The following is a 25,345-nucleotide window of genomic DNA, read 5'->3' as shown; positions in this document are numbered from 1 at the left end:
GTGTCAGAAGTGGAACACTGGCAGGAGCAGAGATATACAGGAGTGTGTTTCTCCTCAGAACCTCCCTCACGACCTAGGACTGAAATGGTCGCTACTCTCATGGCTTTAAAACACCATCTATACCTGCCCTGTTTGATGCAGCAGTCACGCTTGACATGACGCTGTTTAAATTCTAATTCAAATTCAAAATTCTGTTTTCCAGTCATTTAAAGCCCCATTCCATTAACAGCCCATATGGCTGGTGGCTACTGTACTGGACGGGACAAATATAGAACATTTCCATCACTTCTGTTCAATCAGGCAGCACTTATCTACTCATGGAAGACTCTTGGGGCGCCTGGGTGGCTCAGTCGGTTAAGCGGCCGACTTCGGCTCAGGTCACGATCTCACGGTCCGTGAGTTCGAGCCCCGCGTCGGGCTCTGGGCTGACCGCTCAGAGCCTGGAGCCTGTTTCGGATTCTGTGTCTCCCTCTCTCTCTGACCCTCCCCTGTTCATGCTCTGTCTCTGTCTCAAAAATAAGTAAAATGTTAAAAAAAAAAATTATTACTCATGGAAGACTCCTGACTCTTTCCAGCTCTGATCTCCCCTCTAAACTCCACATTTGGTATCCAAATGCCTGCCTGACGTTGCAAACTGCATACTTCGTGAACATTTCTGACTTAACATGATTAAAAACAGAACACTTTTTTTGCTTTCCAAATGTTTAATAGTCCTGTCCGGCCTGCTTCACAGACTATAAACAAAGCACCACGCACACATTTTATGTCTTGAAATTTGTACACACTCTGTGATGGTTAATTTTATGTATCAACTTGGCTAGGTCGTGGTACCAGATATTTGGCCAACCATTATTCTAGATGTTTCTGTGACAGTATTTTAAAAATGAGGTTAACATTTAAATCGGCAGATTTTGGGTAAAGCAAATTACCCACCAGAGTGTAGGTGGGCCTCACCCAATCAGTTGAAGGTCTTACTAGAAAAAGACTTCTCTCCCTTCGACAAAGAAGGATTTCCGCTAGGAAATTGCCTTTAGATTCCAACTGTAGCATTCAACTTTCTTGTACACACACACACACACACACACACACACACACACATACACACATACACACTATTAGTTCTGTTTCTCTGGGGAACTCTAACACTCTAAAAAAAAAAATCATGGTCTAGTCATTTATTATCACCATCAGTGTCATGACCATTCTTTGGGGTTTATTTAAGTCCAAGTGTGGGATAATCAAAACAGAACTTTCCAGCATTTCTATTTGATCCCCATCTCAAAAATGGTCTGTCAGGCTAGACACATGGGGCCATCTTTCTTTCCTCTTGTCCTCCCCCACAACCAATCGGTTACTAAGTCCAGCTGATTCTATATCTAAGACCTATTTCTGTATCTTTCTATTTACGATGCTACTGCCCCAGCCACAGCTAGAGGCTGGAGCCAGGGAAGCTGAGTCCTGGCTGAGCTGTTCACTCCCACAGCACGGGGCTTCCCCTGTAGCTCTTCTGAGGTTTCTCTATAGCATTACGTGCTGTAGGTTTACTCACTTGTGGACTGTCTCTCTACTTCAGAGGGCAAAGAACAGGTCCACACTGTTCACTGTTGTCTTTGCTACCGTGCGTGACGCTTGGCAAGAAATACTTGGTGAGACAATGAGTGCAGGGCCCAGAACAGCATCTGCCAAAGCACGCTCTGTGGAATATGGTTTTGTGGGACGTTCTAGGTTAGGATTTGGCAAGCTACCGCCCATGGACCAAATCTGGCCCGCAGCCTGTTTTTGTAAATAAAGTTTTATTGGAACACAGCATACGCCCATGCATTTCGTCTACAGCCGCTCAGGCACTGCAGTGGTAGATGAGTAGCTGTGACAGAGACCCGTGGACCCTCCAAGTCTACCACTTGGCCCTTAACAGGAAAGTCTGCCAACTCTTGTTATAGGTAATTATGTTGAAGACAATTCTGTGGATCTCATATACGCAGGGCTTAATAGAGTCACACAGGTGTCTTTAATGAAGGACTTCTTGAAGTCTTCGCTGTGCTAATGAGGGCTGTGAATCTCTGAGAATGTGACATAATATACAGTTTCCCAAGCTTATTTGAGGAGGGACATCCTTTCGGTGGTGCTTTCTGGTTCCTTGGAAAAGACTTTGAAAATGCTGGCCAGGGTCTCGAAATTTCATCAGGGCCTTCTCTTAAAAAAATGGGCGACAGGGACTTCTCAGCAGCCACAGTAAACTGGTCCTCACGGCATTTTTCTAGCTAGTGAGGGAAACTGAGAAGTATTTACTGAGGGTGGGATCCTACAGCCTCGTCATACACTCAGTAGTTAGCTAAGCCTGGTGTCAATATCCTAATTTCCTCTTGGGGTCTCATCGGGATGTACCAGTATGACAGGACTCTTCCCCTGGCATGTTCTAGAGGATTAGCAGGGCTGACTGGGCAGGTGACTTACTTTCTCCTGACTGTTCAGCTCCTGATACGGGATGTGGGCAGGCAGGTAGGTATGGAGGAGAGCACAGAAGGCCAAGCCATCACTCCAGCTGCTGCTGAAATTGGTGATATCGATGTTCTGTAGGGGAAAAGCAGCATTAGTCTCCAAACTGTGCAAAGTCAGAGAATACGGATGATACTTTGGGAAGATGGGTATCCGCCTCCGGGTTTGCAGGAAGGCCAGATAAGAAACCACCCAAGACTCCGGAAAGTCTTAATTAATTTGGGGACCGGTGATGGCCTGGTGCCACCCAAATCCATTCAACAGAATGGCATGGAAAAAAAAAAAAGAAGCCTTTAGAGCTCAAAACCCTGGGGAATTAATTTCTGCCTGCCCCGTGGCACATTAAAAGCTCAGAGACGTCTTATTCTCAAATTAGCCCACCCGATTAGCTGTGTATGCCCCAGCACTTCCCAGATTTGTTTGGTCAAGGGGAATCATCACCATCACCATCATCATCATCATCATCATGATGTATGACCCCAATTAACAATAGGTAGAGCGAGACAAAACGAGATCTTAAAAACCTACATGGCTGGTCCGTGGCTTATTCCTGCTAATACCCTCTTCTCCCCACAACGTGAAGGGCTTGTCGGGGGGAGAAAACCCTTCATGCTCAACAGCATCCTTGTTAGAACATCAAATCCCCAAGGATTATGAGGCTACCTGAGGAAACACCTTCCCCTCTGGAATAGGCTGGAGCCCTAGTAGCTACTTGGTAAACAGTGATTAGAAAACCAGAATCTGACTTTATATGGCTTGGCTCCCGGGCAGGTCCCCTGGGCCCGATAGCCCCGGGCCACGTCTACCTCTTGGAGCCTCACACCTGTCACCCACCTGCCTCTTTCTCTGTGACCATGCTCCGTACTAACAGGGTTTTTCTTCCCTGGATTCCCAAAGCTCATCCCAAACGAAATGAAATGCCAGGTTCTCAAGCCCGCTAATTTCCTTAACGCCTTCTTTTATCTAGTGGCTGTTTAAATGTGCTGAAAAGGCCTGGGACAGGGATTCCTGCAAGGAGTGCAGACGTGTATGCTTCCACGGGCTTTGCTGAGTTTTAGGTGTGAGTTCTGAGCACTTCAAGTGCAATAAGAAAGAGGACTTGAGCAAGGGTGGGGCTCCTTCTGCCATCTCCCCACAGCTGCTGGAGCCTGGGGGAGACACGGAAGTCCTCTTTCTCCCCCGGAACCCCCCATCCCGGGATGCAGGAAGCCAGCACGGTCAGCAAAGTGGGCAAAGGTGAACGGATGGCCAAGAGGCGGCTCTCTCTGAAGGTGTGGACGGGAACAGCCGGTCCCTCCCTCTGCCCGGACCAAATGCAAATGGGCAGAGGCTCCACTCTGACTGCCCTGGGAGGTTATTCAGGGTGTCTCCACCAGAAGCAACGGCACTTTAATAGGAGAGGAAGGGTGAAGAGGAACGTGGCAGGAAGATAAATTGGAGTAGGGGAGGGAGACTTTATGGAATGCTTCCTGAAGTGTGCGTAAAAGAAGCTTCCAAGAACACACATGGGCGGACATGTGTAATAAAATATGGTGGAAGAGTTTACCATGTGGTTTCCTGGGGCGGGGGGGGGGGGGGGGGGTTGGAAGCAAATGGCTTTTATCATCTCGTTTGAACATTTTATCTAGAGTTTCCCAGTGCCAGTTTGAGCGAGCTCAGCCTTTGGTGACGATGTAGGTCAAATGCCTCATTTTACAGCCAAGACACTGAGGCCCGAGGAGATGGTGTCACACATCACACACAGGATTTACCTGGATGACGGATGCTTCAGCAGGCCAAGTCGCACACGCCCCCCGCCCCTCCCCGCCCCATGGCCCTTTCTATCAAACCTCCTCTGGCTTCTAGCCAGAGTCCGGGATGACCCAGGCGGACCTGAGAGCCTCCCCGCAAAGCACGGGCTTTCAGGGATGTCGGATTCTCCAGTCTGCTTTGCAGTGACATTCACCTGGGGGAAGGACAGCTGACTGAGAGCAACACACGACGATAATATCGCCTCTTCACCCTGGTTTTCATGACCCACGCACAACCAAATGTTAAGAGCTGCTGAGCATCGGTGTTACAGAGAAGTCTGAGAATGCCCCGTCCCAGTTTCCAGGCTAAATGTGCAACAGCTGATCGTTTGGATTTTTGGCTTCAGAAAGCCTCTCTGGAGACTCTGGAGCTACTTGATGGGGCCTGGATGCTGCTTCAGAAATGGGAAGCATTGTAATTGTATGTTTTCTCCAAAGAAGAGGACAGACACAGGCGGGGGTCACGACCTGGCCGGCTTACTCCGTCTCAGGAGCTCGAACCAGAAGTCGTGCACATGGGGCCCTGGGAAGAGGGAGCGAGGAGCTGGGCTGGGCCAGCCTGGGAAACCAGGTGTCCCAGCTCTTCTCAACACGGAGTCCCCTTCCTTTCTTTGCCTCGCAGAGAGAGGTTGTCTGAGGCCCCGTCTGCAAACCCATCTCTCACGGTAGTGCTCTCTCCGAAAGGCAACGTTGCCATACAACTTCATTTTCTAGGAAAAGAAACTGAGGTCGTAAGAAGTGGTGTTTCAGTCAGAAAAAGGCCAACCGTTCCGTGATCAAGATGGGAGTCCCTTAAACAGGAGCCCCCGTACATACAAAGCTCCCCAAATGGGAGTGGGAAGGGCAGTCACCTCGACTGTCCACGATGTGTCTGTTCCTGGGCGTCTGCTCATTTAATTCTCAGAACGGCCATACGGGGCAAGTAGCAATGTGCCCCACTGCACAGGTGAGGAAGCCGAAGCAGGAAGAAGTATCTCCGGGGCCAGAGCCAGGGACGGACTCCAGCTGTGGGTCGTGCCTTGCTGCACTGCCTTCCCTTCTTCACAAGTTTACTCGACACCTAAAGCTTTTAAGATTTGATAAGTCTTTCACTTCCTAAAACGTGAGAACATTTTGTACACTTATCTCTTGTGCCATTTTCTTTTTCGTGATACAAAACGTCATTTCCCTGCATCTGCATGGCCTTCAGAAGCGTCGTGAGAGGCCGAATAGAGCGGAAGGAGCGACGATGCCATCCTGTCTCACAAAGCCGACACAGTGCCCGGTAGTTTAGTTAACTGGGTGCCATTTAAAAACAGTTTTTGATCTAGAAGTATAAATGAGCAACAGGCTGAGACTAAAACCTGGTGAGATCAAAGCCGGGGTTGAAAAAAGATCCATCTAAATGGCTCCCCAACCTCAGGGGAGCTCAGAGAACCCGGATGTTTCCGGCCGGATGGCAGCTGGCAGGCCTCTCTGGAAATGGGAGATACACTGTAAAGCAGACCCTGGCATTTCAGCAGCAAGAACACTATACAAGAAATAGGAGTAGTGCCTTATCTTTAAAAAGAAACGGAATTATGGAAATTCCAACATCTAGTCAGGTTATCAAATCTAACGTCAAGGTCAGGAAATGCTTCTCTTTCATGTAACCCACCCCCACCACGTTTGAGACTCTGGAGTTGTTCTGACACTGGCAGGGACGGAAGACAACCAGGTACGATCGGTAGCATTATACTCATTCCAAGAACATGACGATCCGTTAGAACCTTGACCCTTCTTAGGGTAAAGGGGAACGACCTCAATTCCAGTGCCCTGCATGTCATCTGGAATCATAATTCTATTTGAACGAGAGAATCCCAAATTCCCAAGTCAACTCAGCTGGCGGAACAATTAAGAACACGTGTGTGTTTATGATGCCTCATATAAGATGATGTAAAGCGCCATACAAATCTCAAGAGTTGCTGTTGCTGCTATCTTTGCTCACTGAGGTGTATTTTGGGGAGCTATGCGACACATTTCAGTGAATGAGGAGCTGGCGGATGGGGTGTGGCACGCTTTGACAGTGTTCACGGTCTTCACATGGAGGGGAGCTAGGCAGGGTGTGTGGGTCCCAGCGAAATGGGCTGAGACACAGAACTGACACAGGAACCAGAGACGGAGGACGAGGCAGTCATGGCAGGAAGGTGCTCGTGTGGACAGGACCAAGGCACTGGGTGACAGGCAGGAAGACAACAGATTCTTGGGCATGGCTGGCTGGCCAATCCCAAGAACCCCAGGAGCCAAGCAAGGACTAATTCTAGGTCCTACCCCTAAACAGGGTGAGGGGGGCGGTGAAAAGCCTTAGTTTTGGCTAGAGATGATCAGGATTGGCTTGGCCTTGGGCAGGGGGGAGGGGGTGGCGGGAGGTGATTCTCGCTGAGCTGGTGCTCCATGCCCACAGACGAACCTCTGACTTAGGACAAAAACTCAGGATAATAATACATATACCCCAGGGGGTATATTTCCCAATTGGGAATAATTTCCCAACTGGGATAATCTTCCCAATTATCATTCAGCTGAATTCCTAGGGGTTCATCAAAAGAATAACTAAGAGGAAAAGCAGAAAATGATCAACAAGGCATTCTGAAAATACCAAGGTATACCATCCATTATTTTCCTTGTTGTTTATTCCTGAATAAAATTGACCATGATAACCGGAAGTTAGTAACGGGAAGAGAACATACAGAGGATTCTGGGGGTGCTGGCAAGGCTATGTTTCAGGACCTGAATGCTGATTATACGGGTATCTTCATTTCACGAAATTTCATTGCGCTATACTCTTGTGCGTTCTATCTCAGTAAGAAAGGGAGGGAAGGAGAAAGACCGACTCTGATCATCTTAAGGGACTGACTTGTGGCTGTTAAAAAGAAGTGAACTTTCTGGATTTTATCTACTATAAGATTTACTGAGGGGGGGGCGGGGAAAGCAGAGCAAAAACCCAAAGACACGTACTGATTATTTCCCCAGGGGAAATGGTTAATTACACATTGCAAATTAACTTTCTCTGGGATATAAATACCTTGGAGATATTTCTGAGTAGAAGAGAATTCTGGGGAAAGGAAATCTCAGATAGAGAGACAGGAAGAGATATAGATAGACAGATGCAGATATAAAAAGTAACAATCCAAGCATCTCCAAAGTAAGTTTCTATGAACGCTCAGAAAAAAATTTTGTAAGATACACAATTTTGTCCTCGGCACAGCAAAAGTCATTTGAGAAAAGTTAATACACTGGAGAGTATTTACATGGGACTATCCAAGAATATTCCGAAGGCTGAGACCATAGACAAAGTTCTATGCGGAGGCGGCACTCTTAAATTACACAGCGGGACAAAATCCAACAATCTATATCATTTGCTTCTAGAAGGTTCTGTCATTTGCCTTTTGTTGCCTGGCAACCCCAACGTTTGGTGAAAACATCCACCACTGGAGGGGGAAGCTGGGAGCACACAATGAAACGGGTCCCACGCTCGACCCCACAGGGGCCACGACAGGACCTCATTCCCACTGCTCCGTCATCTCTTCTGGGGCTTTGGAGATTCCTCCGCGAGATTTCTATGAATGGGGTGACTCCGTGTGCACTGAGTAGAAAAGTTTAAAAAACTTAAAAAGACAAAAAACCCTGCAAAGCTCCCAGGAAGAAGGCAGAGGCCCGATCAGGAAATGCAGCCTGCTGGAATGTAGGAAGCCGGCAGAGTAGAAGAATCCCGAGTGCGCACCTCCTCACGTGGACACATCAAGGCTGCAACTACACACATAGCGACTCCCTCTGGAAACGGCCTCAAAACCAACAGAACAGCTCTTCCGCAGCTAAAGATGAAAGAAAAAGCCACATCGAGAAGGGGAGGAGGGGCAGAGACACGGTCGGGAACCAACCCCCCCACCCCATGCAGTGACCCACAGTGGAAGGGCTGTCACAGGCATGGAGGTCGGTCCTCTCTGAGGAGTGAGGGGATCAAGCCCCACGTTGGGTATTCCCCCATAAGATGAACTCCCATAAGATCCCGGCTTTGAAAATCAGTGGGACTTAAATCTGGGAGAGCCTGAGGGCTACAGGAAATGGAGACTCTGCTCTTAGGGGGTCAGTGCGCTGTTACCGCTGGATTGCAGACCCAGCACAGAGGCAGCCGTTTTTGAAAAGCACCTGGCTTATAGTGGAAGGGGGTTTACTGATTTTAAAAATGTCTGCCAGAGGAGCACAGATGTGTAGGAACTTTCTCTGGTAATGGAGGTGTGCTGGCAGGCGCCATTTTTCTTGCCTTCCTTCAGCCTAGTTGGCCCTAGGCTGGGGATAGCCAGCTCTGACACTCCCCATCTACTTTGCTAGCACTGCTTGCCCAGCCCTGTGTTGCCCTGCAGACCCACACACCCAACCCACTCACTCTGGCAGGTACCCCTCCAAAGTGGCTCCCGCCCTGCCAACACCTGGTGGGCAGTCCCAGCTGGGACCCATGCCCCTCCTGACTCATGCCCTGGGGCAGAGGGGCAGCCTGCCCGCCCACTAGCAGGCCTGTAACTGTCATGGTGGGGCCTCTTGGCCAGCTGTGCTGGGGGCAGCCCGGTCCACCAGCACATCCCCAGCAGCTGAGACAGGAGGGCTAATGATCTGGACACAGGATAGTGCCAATTGTCCAAACTGAGCATTTAAAAAAAAAAAAAAAAAGAATAAAACAAAAGGGGATAAGTGAAGAAATCTCTGGAACAACATTAAGCATACTAATATCTGCATTACAGGGGTCCTAGAAGAAGAAAGAGAAAGGGTCAGACGACTTATTCGAAGACAAAACTTCGAACCTTCCAAGGTTAGCTTCCCTAACCTTGGGAAGGATATGGACATCCAGATCCTGGAATCACAGAGAGCCCCCAAAACGGTGAATCCAAGGAAGTTCACACCAAGACACGTAATGATGAAAACAGCTAAACTTAAAGAAAAAGAGAATCTTAAGGCAGCAAGAAAAAAAGCAGTTACATATGGGAAAAATGCTGTTCAGTAATTTGAATCAGGCTGGAAGGGAGAGGCAGGACATATTCAAAGTGCCAAAAGGAAAAAACCTATGACCAAGGATTCCCTACTTGCAAAGTTATCGTTCAGAAGCGAGGGAGAGATGGAGTTTCCCAGACAAACAAACAAAAACTAAGGAGCTCATCACCGCTAAATCAGCCTTACATGAAATGTTACATGGACCTCTTTAAGCAGAAAATAAGGCTATGACTAACTAGAAGTAAGAAAATTATGAAAGTGAAACGTTATCTGTTCAAAACCCGCTGTGCCCCGCCCCAAGCCACACTTTTACAGACAAATTCACAGGAGTCTGCACTTGGCCCTAACTCTGTTTTTCTAGGTCACGGCACCCTCCATTCTCAGAAATTAGACCCCAACTACAAAACAGATTCTTTTCCAGCCTGACCACAACCCACATCCCATACGAGCCCCGGACAGAGCCCCTCGAGACACCTGCTGCTCTACCTGGCCAAGAGTCGACCCCCTCAGCATACCCCCCATGGGTGAAGCTACAACCCTCTCACATTCTTAAAAAAAAATCTTGGGGCACCTGGGTGGCTCAGTTGGTTAAGCGTCCGACTCTTGACTTCAGCTTAGGTCATGATCTCGCAGCGGGTTCGAGTCCCGCTTCGGGCTCTGTGCTGACAGCTCAGAGCCTGAAGCCTGCTTTGGATTCTGCCCCTCCCCGACTCATGCTCTGTCTCTCTCTCTCTCTCTCTCTCTCAAAAATAAATAAACATTAAAAAAAAAAACCCAATGGCATTTTTCTTTTTATTTTTTTTATTTTTTTTATTTTTTTAAAATTTTTTTTTTCAACGTTTTTTATTTATTTTTGGGACAGAGAGAGACAGAGCATGAACAGGGGAGGGGCAGAGAGAGAGGGAGACACAGAATCGGAAACAGGCTCCAGGCTCTGAGCCATCAGCCCAGAGCCTGATGCGGGGCTCGAACTCACGGACCGCGAGATCGTGACCTGGCTGAAGTCGGACGCTTAACCGACTGCGCCACCCAGGCGCCCCCCCCAATGGCATTTTTCACAGAACTAGAATAATCTGAAAATTTGTATGGAACCACAAAAGACTCTGGATAGCCAAAGTTATCTTGAGAAGGAAGAACAAAAATGGGGATTATCACAATCCCGGATTTCAAGATATACTATAAACCTGTAGTGATCAAAACAGTAGGGTACAGGCACATAAACAGACATGGAGATCAATGGAACAGACTAAAGAGCCCGGGAATAATCCCATGCTTATATGGTCAGTCTACAACAAAGAAGGCGAGAATATACAACCGGGAAAAGACAGTCTGTTTAATACATAGTGCTGGGAAAACTGCACAGCTACATGCAAAAGAATGAAACTGGACCACTTTCTTACACCATACACAACAATAAACTCAATAAACTCAAGACTTGAAACCACTGAACTCCTAAAAGAAAATAGGCAATAAACTCTTCAACATCAGACTTGGCAATATATTTGTTTTTTTTTTTGCATCTATCTCCTCAGGGAAGGGCAACAAAAGCAAAAATAAACAACGGGACTGCATCAAACTAAAAAGTTTTTGCACTACAGTTTTGCACTTCACTAAGAAGTGAAGGAATTCATTAACAAAATGAAAAGGCAGCCTACTGACTGGGAGAAGATATTCGCAAATGACATATCTGATAAGAGGTTAATATGCAAAGTATATAAAGAACTCCTATAATTCAACACCAAAACCAACCAACCAAACAAACAAACACCAAGCAATCCAATTAAAAAACGGGCAGAAGACCTGAATGGGTGTTTTTCTAAAGAAGACGTGACACCATGCAGATGGTCCACAGATACATGAAAAGACGGTCAACATCACTCATCATCAGGGAGATGCAAATCAAAACCACAAGGAGATACCGCCTCACACCTGTCAGCATGGCAAACGTTAACAACTCAGGCAACAGCAGATGTTGGCGAGGGTGCGGAGAGAGAGGATCTCCTTTGCGCTGCTGGTGGGAATGTAAATTGGTACAGCCACTAAAAAAATAAAGTGTGGAGGTTCCTCAAAAAATTAAGAATGGAAATACCACATGATCCAGTAATTCTACTTCTGGGTATATACCCAAAGAGAATAAAAACCCCAATTTCAAAGTATGTATGTGCTGCTATATTTATTGCATTATTTACAAGAGCCAAGATATAGAAGCAACCCACGTGCCCACTGATCGGTGAATGGATGAAGATGTCACACACACACACACACACACACACGCACACACGCACACACGCACACTGGAATATCATTCAGCCATAAGAAAGAATGAAGTCTTGCTGTCTGTGACAACAAGAACCTGCAGGGCATGATGCTAAATGAAATCAGTCAGAGTAAGACACACATCATATGACTTCACTTACATGTGGGATATAAAAAAACCAAAATGTAGGAACAAATAAAAACCCAGAAACAGACTCATAAACATAGAGAATAAACTAGTGGTTGGGCAAAATAGGTAAAGAGGATTAATAGGTACAAACTTCCAGTTATAAAATAACAAAGTTAGGGGCGCCTGGGTGGCTCAGTCGGTTAAGCGGCCGACTTCGGCTCAGGTCGTGATCTCGCGGTCCGTGAGTTCCAGCCCCGCGTCGGGCTCTGTGCTGACAGCTCCGAGCCTGGAGCCTGTTTCGGATTCTGTGTCTCTCTCTCTCTGACCCTCCCCCGCTCATGCTCTGTCTCTCTCTGTCTCAAAAATAAATAAAGGCTAAAAAAAATTTTTTTAATAAAAAAAAATAACAAAGTTACAGGGATGAAAAGTACAGCCTTGGGAATACAGTCAATAATATTGTAATAATGCTGTACGGTGACAGATGGTAACACGCTTATCGTGGTGAACATTTACTAACGTATATACATGTTGAATCACTATGTTGTATGTCCAAAACTAATATAATATTGTATGTCAACTATAATTCCGTTAAACATTAAAAAAGAAAATGCAGTCTGTCCACTGCCACAGGAACTAGATGTCTTGGGCACACAGTGACCTAAATATCCTCATTCCTGGGACTTCTCTGAGACTCTTTTTTGATATGTCTTTATTGTCACAGCTGTAGAATCAGACCAAGTTTTTTTTTTGCGTGGCGGGGAGGGGTGTAACAATTTATGGATCATACAGAACAAAAGTTCATTTCTCACCATGGGTTTTGGGGTTCATTCCTTGCGCTGGGTAGATGTCTACACCCGTCCGGTTCTAGTATCCCTGTTCTGATCTCAGGCTATCTGGTAAACCTCAGCAGGAGGCCCCACACATGGACAGCACAGCCCACAGTCACGGACACATGGTGACTCACACAGAGAGCACTTGGGACCCTCCTCTGCACAGCTTTTTCCTTTCTGATGCCTCATCCCCTAGAACATTGCTGTTTCAGCTGCCATTAGTGGCTGTCCCCCTCAGCGTGGATCCCACCCTGGCTCCCCATACTGTGACATGGAAACTATTCCCAAGCAGAGGGCTGGTGATCATGGAGGTCACCTCGTGAGTTTCCCTTCTCTCGGACATTAGTTGTCTGGCGATAAGCTCCAGATGGCTAAATTTCAAAGCTAAAATTAAACATTATTAGAATCTACATAAATAGATTTATACCCTTGGGGGAAAGAAAGCCATGTAAGGCACAAAATGCAAAGAGTATAAAAGAAGGGACTGAGAAAACTGATTATATAAAATTAAGTTTCTGCATAACAAAAATTATAAGCAATATAAATACATATATAGCAAACCAGTGATATCTGGAATATATTCTTTTTAATTTTTTTTTTAATGTTTGTTTATTCTTTGAGAGAGATAGACAGCATGAGCAGGGGAGGGGCCGAGAGAGAGGGAGACACAGAATCTGAAGCAGGTTCCAGGCTCCAAGCTGTCAGCACAGAGCCCGACGCGGGGCTTAAAGTCACGAACTGCAAGATCATGACCTGAGCAGAAGTTGGACGCTTAACTGACTGAGCCACCCAGATGCCCCTGGAATATATTCTTATAATCAATAAGAGAAAACAAGTCAAGGAAAACTTAGCAAAGGAATGTATCGGTAATGCACTGAAGAGGAAATATAGTCAGAAACATCTGAAAAGGTGTTGCCTCACCAGAAAGTAAAAATAGTGAACTGTGTTCACTCATCAAATTGGCAAAAGTTAAAAAGATTTTTAGTTCACAGTTAATGAAGATGTGGGGAAATGGGTGTTCCCCCATTGGCTGACGGGAATACAGATTGGCACAGGCTTTTGGCGGGGGCAACTGGAAACATTTTTTTTTTATAAAAATATGGGGCGCCTGGGTGACTCAGTCAGTTAAGCGTCCGACTCTTGGTTTTGGCTCAGGTCATAATCCTGGGGTTGTGGGATCAAGCCCCATGTTGGGCTCCGTGCTGAGCATGAAGCCTGCTTGAGATTCTCTCTCTTCCTCTTTCTCTGCCCTCCCCTGCTCACATTCACTCATTCTCTCTCTCTCCAAAAATAAATAAATCAATAAATGATTTGACCAAGTAATTGCACACGTAGGTATCTATTCTAGAGAAAACAGTCATGCCATCTGCCCAAAGACACACCTACAAAAAATGTTTACTCCAGCATTATTGTTCAGAATGGGGAACTGGAAATATCCCAGTTGTCTATCAATTAAGCTAAGCAAACTTTTTTTGCTTTTGAAACATTGTTATGAAAACCCATCTACAGTGCTCGCTTCAGCGGCCCAGATACTAAAACTGGAACAAGACAGAGAATGTTAGTGTGGCCCCTGCCCCAGGATGACATATAGATTCATGAAGTGTTCTGTATTTACAAACACCTTCCCCCCAAACCAATCTATAACTCAGTTTTCTAATCTGCAGGCATTCCTGTGAAGCTCATGGGAAAATGTCGATGTTCTGAGGGTTTTTTTTTAAAATGTTGATTATTGAATGAGAGAGAAAGAGGCAGAGAGAGAGGGGGAGAGAACAAGTGGGGGAGGGACAGAGAGGGAGGGAGACAAAATCTGAAGCAGGCTCCAGGCTCTGAACTGTCCGTGCAGGGCCCAAACTCACGAATGTTGAGATCGTGCCCTGAGTGGAAGCTGAATGCTTAACCAACTGAGCCACCCAGAAGCCGGGATGTTCTGGGTTTTGATGGGTCTGCTATATGCGATTTGTTCTAGATACTCGATGTTTCTCACTAGTTATCAGTGTCAAATGTCAATCTACAGGACTGGACCTACGCTTTCCTCCATGGTCACTGGCACTGAGGTAATCTGGGAGGACAGGGAGTAACAAATGGAGAGAGTCAAAATCCAAAAAAGATTTCAATAGGCCAAATTAAGTGGGATGACATCTAGCTTAATTCCTCATCTTCTTTTTGTGTTTTCCAATTTTTCTACAGTAACCGTGTATTACTTTTGCAGTTAAGAAAAATAATACGTTATTAAAAATATTAATGACATCACTTATAGACAAAATAGGCCAATGCCAATTCCAAGGTAGTGAGTGAATAATAAGACTGCTAATAACTGTATGTTTCCATGCTGAACGGATCCAGAAGAAATTGTTTTTCCCCCAAAATGTTGGCTGTGTAGATGAAGGAAGGAAGATGCAATTAAGAACTTGCTAGAGGGGTGCCTGGATGACTCAGTCGGTTAAGCATCTGACTTCTGCTCAGGTCATAATCACATAGCTTGTGAGTCCAAGCCCTGCGTCGGACTCTGAGAGGACAGCTCGGAGCCTGGAGCCTGCTTCGGATGCTGTGTCTCCCTCTCTCTTTCTGCCCCTCGCCTGCTCGTGCTCTGTCTCTCTCTCTCAAAAATAAATAAACTGGGGCACCTGGGTGGCTCAGTCGGTTAAGCGTCCGACTTCGGCTCAGGTCACGATCTCGCGGTCCGTGAGTTTGAGCCCCGCGTCGGGCTCTGAGCCATCAGCTCAGCCTGCTTCCGATTCTTTGTCTCCCTCTCTCTCTGCCCCTCCCCCGTTCATGCTCTGTCTCTGTCTCAAAAATAAATACAACGTTAAAAAAAAAATTAAAATAAATAAATAAATAAATAAATAAATAAACATTAGGGGCACCTGGTTGGCTCAGTCAGTTGAGTGTCTGACTTAGGCTCAGGTCGTGATCTCACGGTCCATGTGTTAGAGCCCCATGTGGGGCTCTGTGCTGACAGCTCGGAGCCTGGAGCCTGCTTCGGATTCTGTGTCTCCCTCTCTCTCTCTGCCCTTCCCCTGTGCATGCTCTGTCTCTCTCTGTCTCAAAGATAAACAAAACATTTAAAATAAATAAATAAATAAACATAAAAAAAAAAAAAACTTGCTAGAAAGGCAGTGTAGCGACCTTAAGTTTCTCTTTATGTGATAGACGAAAAGCAGCTACCGATTCCCTGAAATCTTCCAACTGAGAGGTGAGGTCTAATTCTTCTCCTCTTGAATCTTAATAATTTGCTTGAATGCAGAGGAAGTGCAAGGTGGGATCTGCAAGGCTAGGACACAAGAAGCCTTGAAGTTTTTCTGAGGACTCTCAGAACACTCTCTCCAGGAGTCCTGAGGCTCCTGTAGTGGGTAGAAGCCCAGGCTAAGGGCAGAGGCCCTAGACATGCTGCAGCAGGGAGGGGTCAGGCCTAAACTGCAGACACAGGAACAACATGAACATTGTTGTATTTTAACCCACCAAATTTGGGGGGGTAGTTACATAGCTGTAGATAACTCAGGACATCTGACGTTCGTTACTTCTTTTAAAACCGTTGCAAAGGGCAGAATGGAAACCAACCTTCCGTTCCTTAAGCAAATAACTTTGGGGGTTCCTTGGAACTCCTTTGCTCTTCTGATCCTGTTCATATTATTGCTTTAATCACTTACTCTCTTTTAGATGGCTAATCATCTCCCAAATCAAGGGTGAAAGCTTTTGCTTGCCTTTAAGATTTAAAAAATGTGACCCCACTCCAGGTAGTCAACTAAATATCTTTTATACTTTTTTTTTTAAAGTTTATTTATTTTTGACAGACAGAGAGAGAGAGAGCAAGAGCTAGGGAGGGCAGAGAGAGAGGGAGACACAGAATCCGAAGCAGGCTCCAGGCTCTGAGCTGTCAGCACAGAGCCCGACGCGGGGCTTGAACTCACGGATCGTGAGATCGTGACCTGGGCTGAAGTCGGATGCTTAACCGACTGGGCCACCCAGGCGCCCCTCTTTTATACTCTTTTTTTTTCAACTTTTTTTTTTTTTTTTTTTTTAATTTATTTTTGGGACAGAGAGAGACAGAGCATGAATGGGGGAGGGGCAGAGAGAGAGGGAGACACAGAATCGGAAACAGGCTCCAGGCTCCGAGCCATCAGCCCAGAGCCTGACGCGGGGCTCGAACTCACGGACCGCAAGATCGTGACCTGGCTGAAGTCGGACGCTTAACCGACTGCGCCACCCAGGCGCCCCTCTTTTATACTCTTAAACATGGGTCTGTTCCACATTCAGGTCTGTTTCCACTGTTTGTGTTATCTGTTCCGGAATACCTATGATGGCTGAAAATGGGTTATGAAGCAGGGACCACTTCTAATCAGGTTGGGCAACCATGCCTTCATCATTACTCTCTCAAAACTTTCTTGGCTGTTCTTACTCGTTTATTCTTCTGGGTGAGTTTTTAGTTATTTTACATTCAAGAATAAAGAAATGCTGTGGGATTTTACTTGGAACTGAATTACATTTAGAGGAACAGTTTACTTTTTTAAATGATTCTTCCCCCTCTTTATTCCTGTGGAAGGAATTGAGGGTTTGAGACTTGGAAAAGAGTAGATCAAAACCGCAAGTCTAGGAAGGACTGCACTTTGCTTTACGGGGTGAGGATCAAATGAGTAAGTTACAAGGGACAACGTCAGCAGAAACACCCTCTGCCGAGTCCTCAGAGAACGATGCGTAGGTAGATACCACACAACCTCTCTCTGGAGGCAGAATCAAAAGGATGTTGAGATCAGAAGAGTGGCTGGAGCTACAGCTTTCTTACTTCCTGCTTTGCTTCCTCCTTCTTCATTTAAGCAAACACCCCATGACGTTTCCTTCTTGAGGTTCTCTGCCCTGGGCCTGGTGACACTTGGTTGAGTTTCACTGCAAGTGTCCTGCCAGCCATCTCGTTGGGTCCGTGCCCATGCCAACACTCCATTCCTGGTCCACCCGGCAGCTCAACCAGCAGGGCTGGCGTCCCACGGCCAACGCGGTCAAAGGAAGATGAAATACACTGGCTCAGCGTGGGAACTTGGGTTCTTGCACAACTTCTGTGAGCAGATCTTCTCTCGACCCCTCAGCTTGGTTCCCAAACGATTCTCTGCCATGTTCTATTCCCCAGGCCCAGACCATGTTCCAGATCTTCGGAGAAACACCTTTCTAGAGTTTTCTTCCCCTCCTTTCCTCTCTTGCCTTTCGGTTGAGTCGATTACCTCATCTTAATTAACGTCACGTGTCCTTTTAGCTTACTCTTTCTGAAAAAGGTGGTAATTGTGGCGCTGCTGGTTCTGTTCATCCTAGAATGGCCCAATGACCCACTTTTCAGGCTCAGTATTCTGTTAGCACTCGAAAGCCCATCCTTCTCCCACCTGAGAGCTTATCTAGCTTATTTCGCCAAGGAAATGGTAGAAGACCTTCTTATGAACCACCGCATTCGTGGGTCAACTCTTAAGGTGCTCTTAAGTGTGTAAGTACAGCCAGCAAATGTCCGTCGAGCCCCGCTATGTGTAAGCGCTGAGAGACAGACAAACATAATGAGGCGTGGTCCCTGGTCCCGAATGGTTCACCACAGTCAGTGGAGCAGGCAGGGCGAGGCAAGCGGTAAGTCTGGGCTGCGGAGGAGGCCTGATGTGGTCTGGGCTGCCGAGAGTGAACAGGTCATACACAGGACTCCCACGGAGTTCTGAGAACACAGGAGACACAGGTCTGTTTTGTTTTCTGTTTTTTTGAGCTGATACTCAGACTGAAGGAGTCCTGGCAAACCAAAACGTGCATGACTCAAAAGAACAAATCCAAACGCTGACCGGCTCCTAGGCCTGGCTCTCTCTCTCTGTCACAAAAGCAGCTATGTGACTGTGACTTTAGACAAATGACTTTCTGGCTTCTAGTTTCCTCCTCTTTCCAGCGAACTGGTTAGATCCTAACAGTGGTTGTGAAATGATCATCAGCCGTGGGACCTGCTCTTCCAGCTAAAACTTTCTGTGGAAGGTTTTTATAAAGGTAGAGAGTGAACGCTGTAAGACTAAACGATTTCTTACCAGCTCCTTTTGTGTCCTTCTGTGAATATCCTATCTTGCACTGTCCAATACAATAGCCACTAGTCACATGTGGCTAAATTGGTTAAAACTGAATAAAGTTTTTTTTTTTTAAAAAATGTTTATTTTTGAGAGAGAGAGAGAGAGAGAGAGAGAGAAAGGAGAGAGAGAGTGAGGGAGAGCGAGTATGCCGGAGAGGCAGAGAGAGGCAGACAGAGGATCCACTGTCTCTGCACTGACAGCAGAGAGCCCCACGCGGGGCTCAAACTCACAAACTGCCAGATCATGACCTGAGCCGACGTCCTGACGACCTGAGCCGAGCGTAACTGACTGAGCCACCCAGGTGCCCCAAAATGGAATAACACTTAAAATTCAGTGTCTCAGTCACATTAGCCACCTTTCAATTGCTCAAGATCCACAAGTGGCTGGCCAGTGACTACCGTATTGGACGGTGCAGGTCTAGAACCTTCTCACCGTCACAGAAAGTTCTATCGGACAGCACTGGGCTGCACTTACACAAACGTGTATATGTATTTCCCCCTTTTTATGCAAAGGGTAGCATGTGACGCACACCATTCTGTACCCAGTTACTAAAGCCTGTAGACAGAGGCCCTTTCACGACACGTGTAGAAACAGTTACAGTGCAGAGACGGAGATCGGATTCTGAAGCCCGGAGCCCCGTCACTGAGGAGCTGTGTGACCGTGCGCAATTACTTAAGCTCTCTGTGTTTTAGTTTCTGTATCCTTAAAGTGGATGTGGAAAAGGAATACCTTACAGGATTCTAGTCAAGGTTAAACACACAAACAACACGGAAAGCACTTATAAAAATGTCTGCTTCATGGTAACTATTCAGTAAAGAGCTCGCTTTTCATCACTATTGACTATCCCTTATGGGTCTGTCATATGGATGGATACGACAGTCTGTTTTAAGTTGTTTCCGGTCTTCTGCCCAATCGCTCTGAGAGAGATCCTTCCACTTTATGCTTCCTGCACCTCACAACGTGTGAGTGACTACGTCCCTATACATTCATCAGAGTCCACAAAGTTCCGGAGAACAACATGATTTTGTCCACACTCTGATGCCCTAGCACTCCAAACAGAGTATTTTTAGTAAGGAAGAACTTTTTTTTTTTTTTTTTTTTTTTTTTTAAAAAGGGAAACAGCACTTCTGTATTTTTGGATGTGCTTACGAAGAAAATATTACATAATAACTAAACGATTTGTTCTAAGGAATTCTGTTCCACGATCAAGTTTAATTTATACTAGACAATCTTCACCCCTTATTCCCAGAAAGACTGAATTCAGCCCCAAACATCATAAGCTTCTGTGGCTAGACTATTTCTTTTTCCCAGCTGAACATTTCATAAATAAGAGAACGGAAAAAATACTCAGTGCAGATTCGCTTGGGACTGTTATTATCTAAATAGACTTCCATGCCGTCCTGGGGGATCGAGAGTTGGAACAGCGGCAAACAGCAAGGCCTCGTCTCTCTTAATGATGGCAAGATAATGGCTTTTGGTGTTGGATGGTGCTGGGCTAGAACACCAGCTGCTGGCGTATTTGATCTGCAGAGGCCCTGGGGCAGGACAAACGATCCACAGGGAGGAGAAGGGACAAAGGCACTTTAAATCAACCTCAATCCACAGCAGGAGGAAACTTTTTTTTTTTTTTTAATGTTTATTCATTTTTGAGAGAGAGAGAGAGAGAAACAGACAGGGCTGAGTGGAGGAGAGGCAGAGAGCTGGGGAGACACAGAACCCGGAGCTCCAGGCTCCTAGCTGTCAGCACAGAGCCTAACAAGGGGCTCGAACCCACAAACCACAAGATCATGACCCGAGCCCAAATCGGACGGATGCTCAACTCACCGAGCCACCCAGGCGCTCCTAGAGGAAACATTCTTACAACATTTTATTTTGAAAATCATGCTTTTACTTTTACTTTCTGAAGCCGGCAGGACATCCAACATTTCTATTTGAATTAAAAAAAATGTGCGAGCTGGCAATGTTTGACTGCAGATGTTTCCTTCAAAGGATCCTATACAACCAGAAGGCTCAGCTAACTCCTGTCAAGAGCGCTTCACTGGAGTGTAATGCTGTCTCTGAAAGCCCACCTCATTCTCTCCTGTATCTCACAGGAATTCAGCAGGTTGGAGCTGGCAGGATGTGGGTCTCTCAGCCTGCAGGGTGGCCGAGCTGAGCCCTACGCTTGGGTTTTTGGGCTTCTGGGTGCACCCTGCAGCCAGGCCTCTGAGCAGTGGCCACTCCCCTCACGGGCATGTGGGTCTCTGCTCTCCCTCCCGACCCACACCCACCCAGCCTCCACTCCAACCATCCCTCAACCCCCCTACCCTCCGTCTCTAGTCCTTCAACACGGACCTTTTTGACTTACAGAGCTCGGCAGCCCAAACCCCTGGTGACCAAAACGCTCTTTCCTTTTCCTCAGTGACACAGAGGATTTAAACTCCCGGTTTCTGGTATGGGGGATGGGGTGGACGACATTCCAGACGTCTGAGAAAAGGGAGGGAAAACAAAACAGCTAAATATTCACGTTGATTCAGGCTGATCCTGGGGCACCTGGGTGGCTCAGTCAGTTAAGCATCCAACCCTTGGTGTCGGCTCAGGTCATGATCTCATGGTTCATGAGTTTGAGCCCTGCATTGGGCTCTGGGCTGACAATGCAGAGCCTGCTTGGGATATTCTCTCTCTCATTCTCTCTGCCCCTGCTCTTTCTCTCACAAATAAATACACTGTAAACATAAAAATAAAAATAAAAATAAAAATAAAAATAAAAATAAAAATACACATATAAAAAAAAGAAAAGGCCAATCCTCCCACACACATGGGTCTCATTCAGTCAGCTGCAGGGCCAATTAAGGGTGGTAAGGGTCTCCCAGAGCTGTGATTCTGGGAGACTGATGTACCCCTGCTGTGAGTTCACCCACGAGGAAGATGGATGGATGCAAACGCAGGATGAATGACCTAGGTTACAACACGGATGAACCTCGAGGGCATTATGTAAGGTGAAATATTAATTTCAGACCCAGAAGAACAGAGGCTGGATGACTGCGCGCCTGTGAGGTACCGCTCGTGGGCAAACGCACGGAGACAGAAAGTAGAACAGAGCTTACCAGGGGCTGGGGGATGGGGAATTCGTATTTAATTGTGCAGGGATTCAGCTGGGGAAGATGAACAAGTTCTGTGGATGGACGGTGACAATGGCTGCATGACAATGTCCAACGCGCCACGGCCACTTAAAAATGGTTAAAATGGCAAATTTCCTGTGATGCGTATTTTACCCCCAAAAGAGGTCAAGGATGACAGGAATGACAAAAGAACAGAGGGACAGATCGCTCACTGCCCGTCTTCCCACAAACACCAATAAAAGCAGCTAAGTGGATTCCATTGGACAACAGTGAATCTTCCCCCTGTAATTAAAGAGTACTTTCAGAACTATCCTGTTCTACTTAGCGAATTGCTAGGTAACGAGCCCAGTGTGAGTGAAAAGTTCCCAGGTATTCCTTCAAATCCCTGTTTGGTGGTTCTGCTTGGCTGTGCTGTCGCCATCATTTTGTCCCAGGGAACCCCAGTGCTGTGGGAGAGGGGGCTCTGCCCATCTTGCAGAAGCCGCGCGGCCCAAACTGGTGCTTATGTGACAGGAAATCTGACACTGTCAGGCGGGCTCTCTCCTCACCCCAGCTTTCTAAAAAAAATTTTTTTTTAATGTTTGTTTATTTTTGACAGAGAGAGACAGACAGAGCATGGGTGGGGGGAGGGGCAGAGAGAGAGGGAGACACAGAATCTGAAGCAGGCTCCAGGCTCCGAGCTGTCAGCACAGAGCCCGACGTGGGGCTCGAACTCATGAACTGTGAGATCATGACTTGAGCCAAAGTCAGACGCTCACCCAACTGAGCCACCCAAGCGCCCCTTAGCTTTAATTTTCACATGATTACCAGAATAAGCTACTCAGATTCTCAGGCCTTTTTCCACCTTTTCGACCCGCACACCTTAGGACACACGTGGCTAGGTGACTGGAAATCGGGAGAAAGAAATCCAGTAGGAAAAGTATACTGAAAACGTAAGGTAACGAGAATAAGAATAAATACATACTAGTAAGCCACAAGAAAAGGAGAATGGGCTAAATGTCTCTATTAGAGGAATTTTCAAGTTACGTATAAAGCTACACTAAGAAATACACTTAAAGCACGTGGATAAGAAAGATCGACAACAAAGGAATTACAAGACGCCAGGCAAATAAAAACTGAGCAGAAACGGGAACAGTATATGATTACCATAAACTGAAAACCTTTAGGTCAGAAGGTTTAACTGAAATAAGAGATAAACAGATTAAGAAGATACAAGAGTAAAAAAAAAAAAAAAAAAAAAAAAGAAAGATACAAGAGTGATGAACCCTTAGTCTGGTATCCAAGTATCTAATGTAAGAGCTCTTAGAAGTCAAAGATTTTGACAAAAACTATAATCGGAGTAAGAGCACAGCTCATTTAGAATTCAACAAATCAGTGCTGGACAGTGAAGGATACTCTCCAGTGCCCACAGCTCCAGCCCATTTACAAGGTCCCCCTCAGATCACGTAGGGAGACTCTACGTTTATTGGTGCGACGAAAAGGTCCTCGTGGAGGGCTTTTACCAAAGGGAAAGAGCATTCAGTCCCAGGGAAAAACCTAGGCCTCCGCTTTCGGGGAACATGAGACTTGCAACTTCTTTTTAAAAATTTTCTTTTAATGTTTATTTGGTTTTTGAGGAAGAGTGCAAGTGGGGGAGAAGCAGAGAGAGAGAGGGAGACACACAATCCCACCAGGTCCAGGCTCTCAGGTGATGCGGAGCTCAAACCCACGAGCCTAGAGATGATGACCTGAGCTGAAGTCGGGACACTGAACCGACTGAGCCACCCAAGCGCCCCTAGACTTGCAACTTCTAAACGAGAGGTTTCCCCAGCTTGGACCCAACAAAATTTCAGAACACCCTGGGTTCTCATTTGTCAGAAGGAATGTCAGAGTCTTGTGTGGATCTGTCCTATACTCCAGAGTATATTCCAGTTCCTTCTGGCTGAAAATTGTCACCAACCCTACTGGAGAAGGCAGAAAAATACCCACTGCATTTTTTGGCCACGTATAGGGTTTTAGTGCTCACTGACATCTTAACAAAAAACCAGATCTGATTAACATAAAACTTCATTTATAGTTAAGCCAGGCAACAACAAGCCAAAAGTCCCTTTATCAGTAACAGAATATAAAAAATATGAGGGACCATAATTAAGCAGCAATTTCCCCCAGGAGTAATATACCATATTATACACCACATTCCACAACTAAGTTGGAATTTTGGCCCCAGGAATATAGGAATGTTTCCGCCACTAGGAAATCTGTTACATAATATAATATTTATGTTAATTATATAAGTGGATTAAAAGAGAAAACACCTTATGTATTGCTCAACAAATGCCAAAAAGGAATTTGATACAATTCTTACCTATTTCTGGATTAAAAAAAAAAAATCTCTGGGGCACGTGGGTGGCTCAGTCGGTTAGGCATCCAACTTCAGCTCAGGTCATGATCTCACGATCCATGAGTTCAAGTCCCCATCGGCCCCCATCGGGCTCTGTGCTGACAGCTCAGAGCCTGGAGCCTACTTCTGATTCTCCCATTCTCTCTGCCCCTCCTCCACTCATGCTCTGTCTCCCTCACTCTTAAAAATGAATAAATGTTGGGGCGCCTGGGTGGCGCAGTCGGTTAAGTGTCCGACTTCAGCCAGGTCACGATCTCGCGGTCTGTGAGTTCGAGCCCCGCGTCAGGCTCTGGGCTGATGGCTCGGAGCCTGGAGCCTGTTTCCGATTCTGTGTCTCCCTCTCTCTCTGCCCCTCCCCCGTTCATGCTCTGTCTCTCTCTGTCCCAAAAATAAATAAAAAACGTTGAAAAAAAATTAAAAAAAAAAAATGAATAAATGTTAAACAAACTAAGTAAAAAAAAAAAAACCTCAGTAAACTCACAACAGAACTAAGCTTCCTTTAGCTGAGAGAGTATTTATTAGGTAACAATGCAAAAATATATTTAAAGGTGCAATACTATTGTGAATGGAAAATAAGACAAGAATATCCAACATCTTAATTTTAAAAAATTAAAAAAAAAAGGGGGGGTGCCTTGGTGGCTTAGTCGGTTAAGCATCCAACTTTGGCTCAGGTCATACATAATCTTACCTTTCGTGAGTTGGAGCCCTGAGTCGGGCTCTGTGCTGACAGCTCAGAGCCTGGAGCCTGCTTCAGATTCTGTGTCTCCCTCTTTCTCTGCCCTTCCCCTGCTCGCATGTTCTCTCTCTCAATGATAAATAAACGTTAAAAAAATTTAAAAAAATAAAAGAATTTGCAACAATGTGGATGGAACTGGAGGGTATTGTGCTAAGCCAAAGAAGTCAGAGAAAGACAGATACCATATAATTTCACTCATATGTGGAATTTGAGAAATTCAACAGATGAACATAAGGGGAGAGAAGGAAAAATAAGGTAAAAACAGAGAGGGAGGCAAACTATAAGAGACACTTAAATACAGAGAACAAACTGAGGGCTGCTGGAGGGGATGTGGGTGGGGGGAGGGGTTAAATGGGTGAGCGAATTCAGAAGGGCACTTTTCGGGCACTTTTCGGGATGAGCACAGGGTGTCATACGTAAGAGATGAATCACAGGCATCTATTCCTGAAGGCAAGACTACACTGTATGTTAACTAACTTGAATTTAAATAAAAAAATAAAAAAGATGCTAAGCCAAATGGCCATCCACTTAGAAAAAAAGTTACAGTGCTA

At 46.0% G+C, this 25,345-nt stretch overlaps 1 protein-coding gene and 1 non-coding gene across 12 annotated transcripts in view; one reads left to right on the top strand and one right to left on the bottom strand.

The window, feature by feature from the left end:
• SPECC1 (sperm antigen with calponin homology and coiled-coil domains 1) overlaps window positions 1-25,345 on the bottom strand; it is a 282,425-nt gene that overhangs the window by 16,582 nt on the left and 240,498 nt on the right. For 10 of the 11 annotated variants that reach the window (XM_049638057.1, XM_049638054.1, XM_049638051.1 and 7 more), the window contains one exon: window positions 2,455-2,571. In XM_049638057.1, the coding sequence (XP_049494014.1) occupies window positions 2,455-2,571 (117 nt within the window). Of the gene's footprint in view, window positions 1-2,454; window positions 2,572-25,345 lie in introns of those variants that run through there. The other variant, XM_049638059.1, reaches the window with a different exon arrangement.
• LOC125927698 (U6 spliceosomal RNA) lies at window positions 14,012-14,118 on the top strand. Its single transcript, XR_007459392.1, has one exon. It is a non-coding gene; the product is annotated as a U6 spliceosomal RNA (small nuclear RNA).

Source organism: Panthera uncia, chromosome E1, assembly GCF_023721935.1.
Source record: "Panthera uncia isolate 11264 chromosome E1, Puncia_PCG_1.0, whole genome shotgun sequence".
Classification (NCBI taxonomy): domain Eukaryota; kingdom Metazoa; phylum Chordata; class Mammalia; order Carnivora; family Felidae; genus Panthera; species Panthera uncia.
Note: the sequence above shows the minus strand (reverse complement) of the source record. Positions and strands in the feature narration are given on the sequence as shown.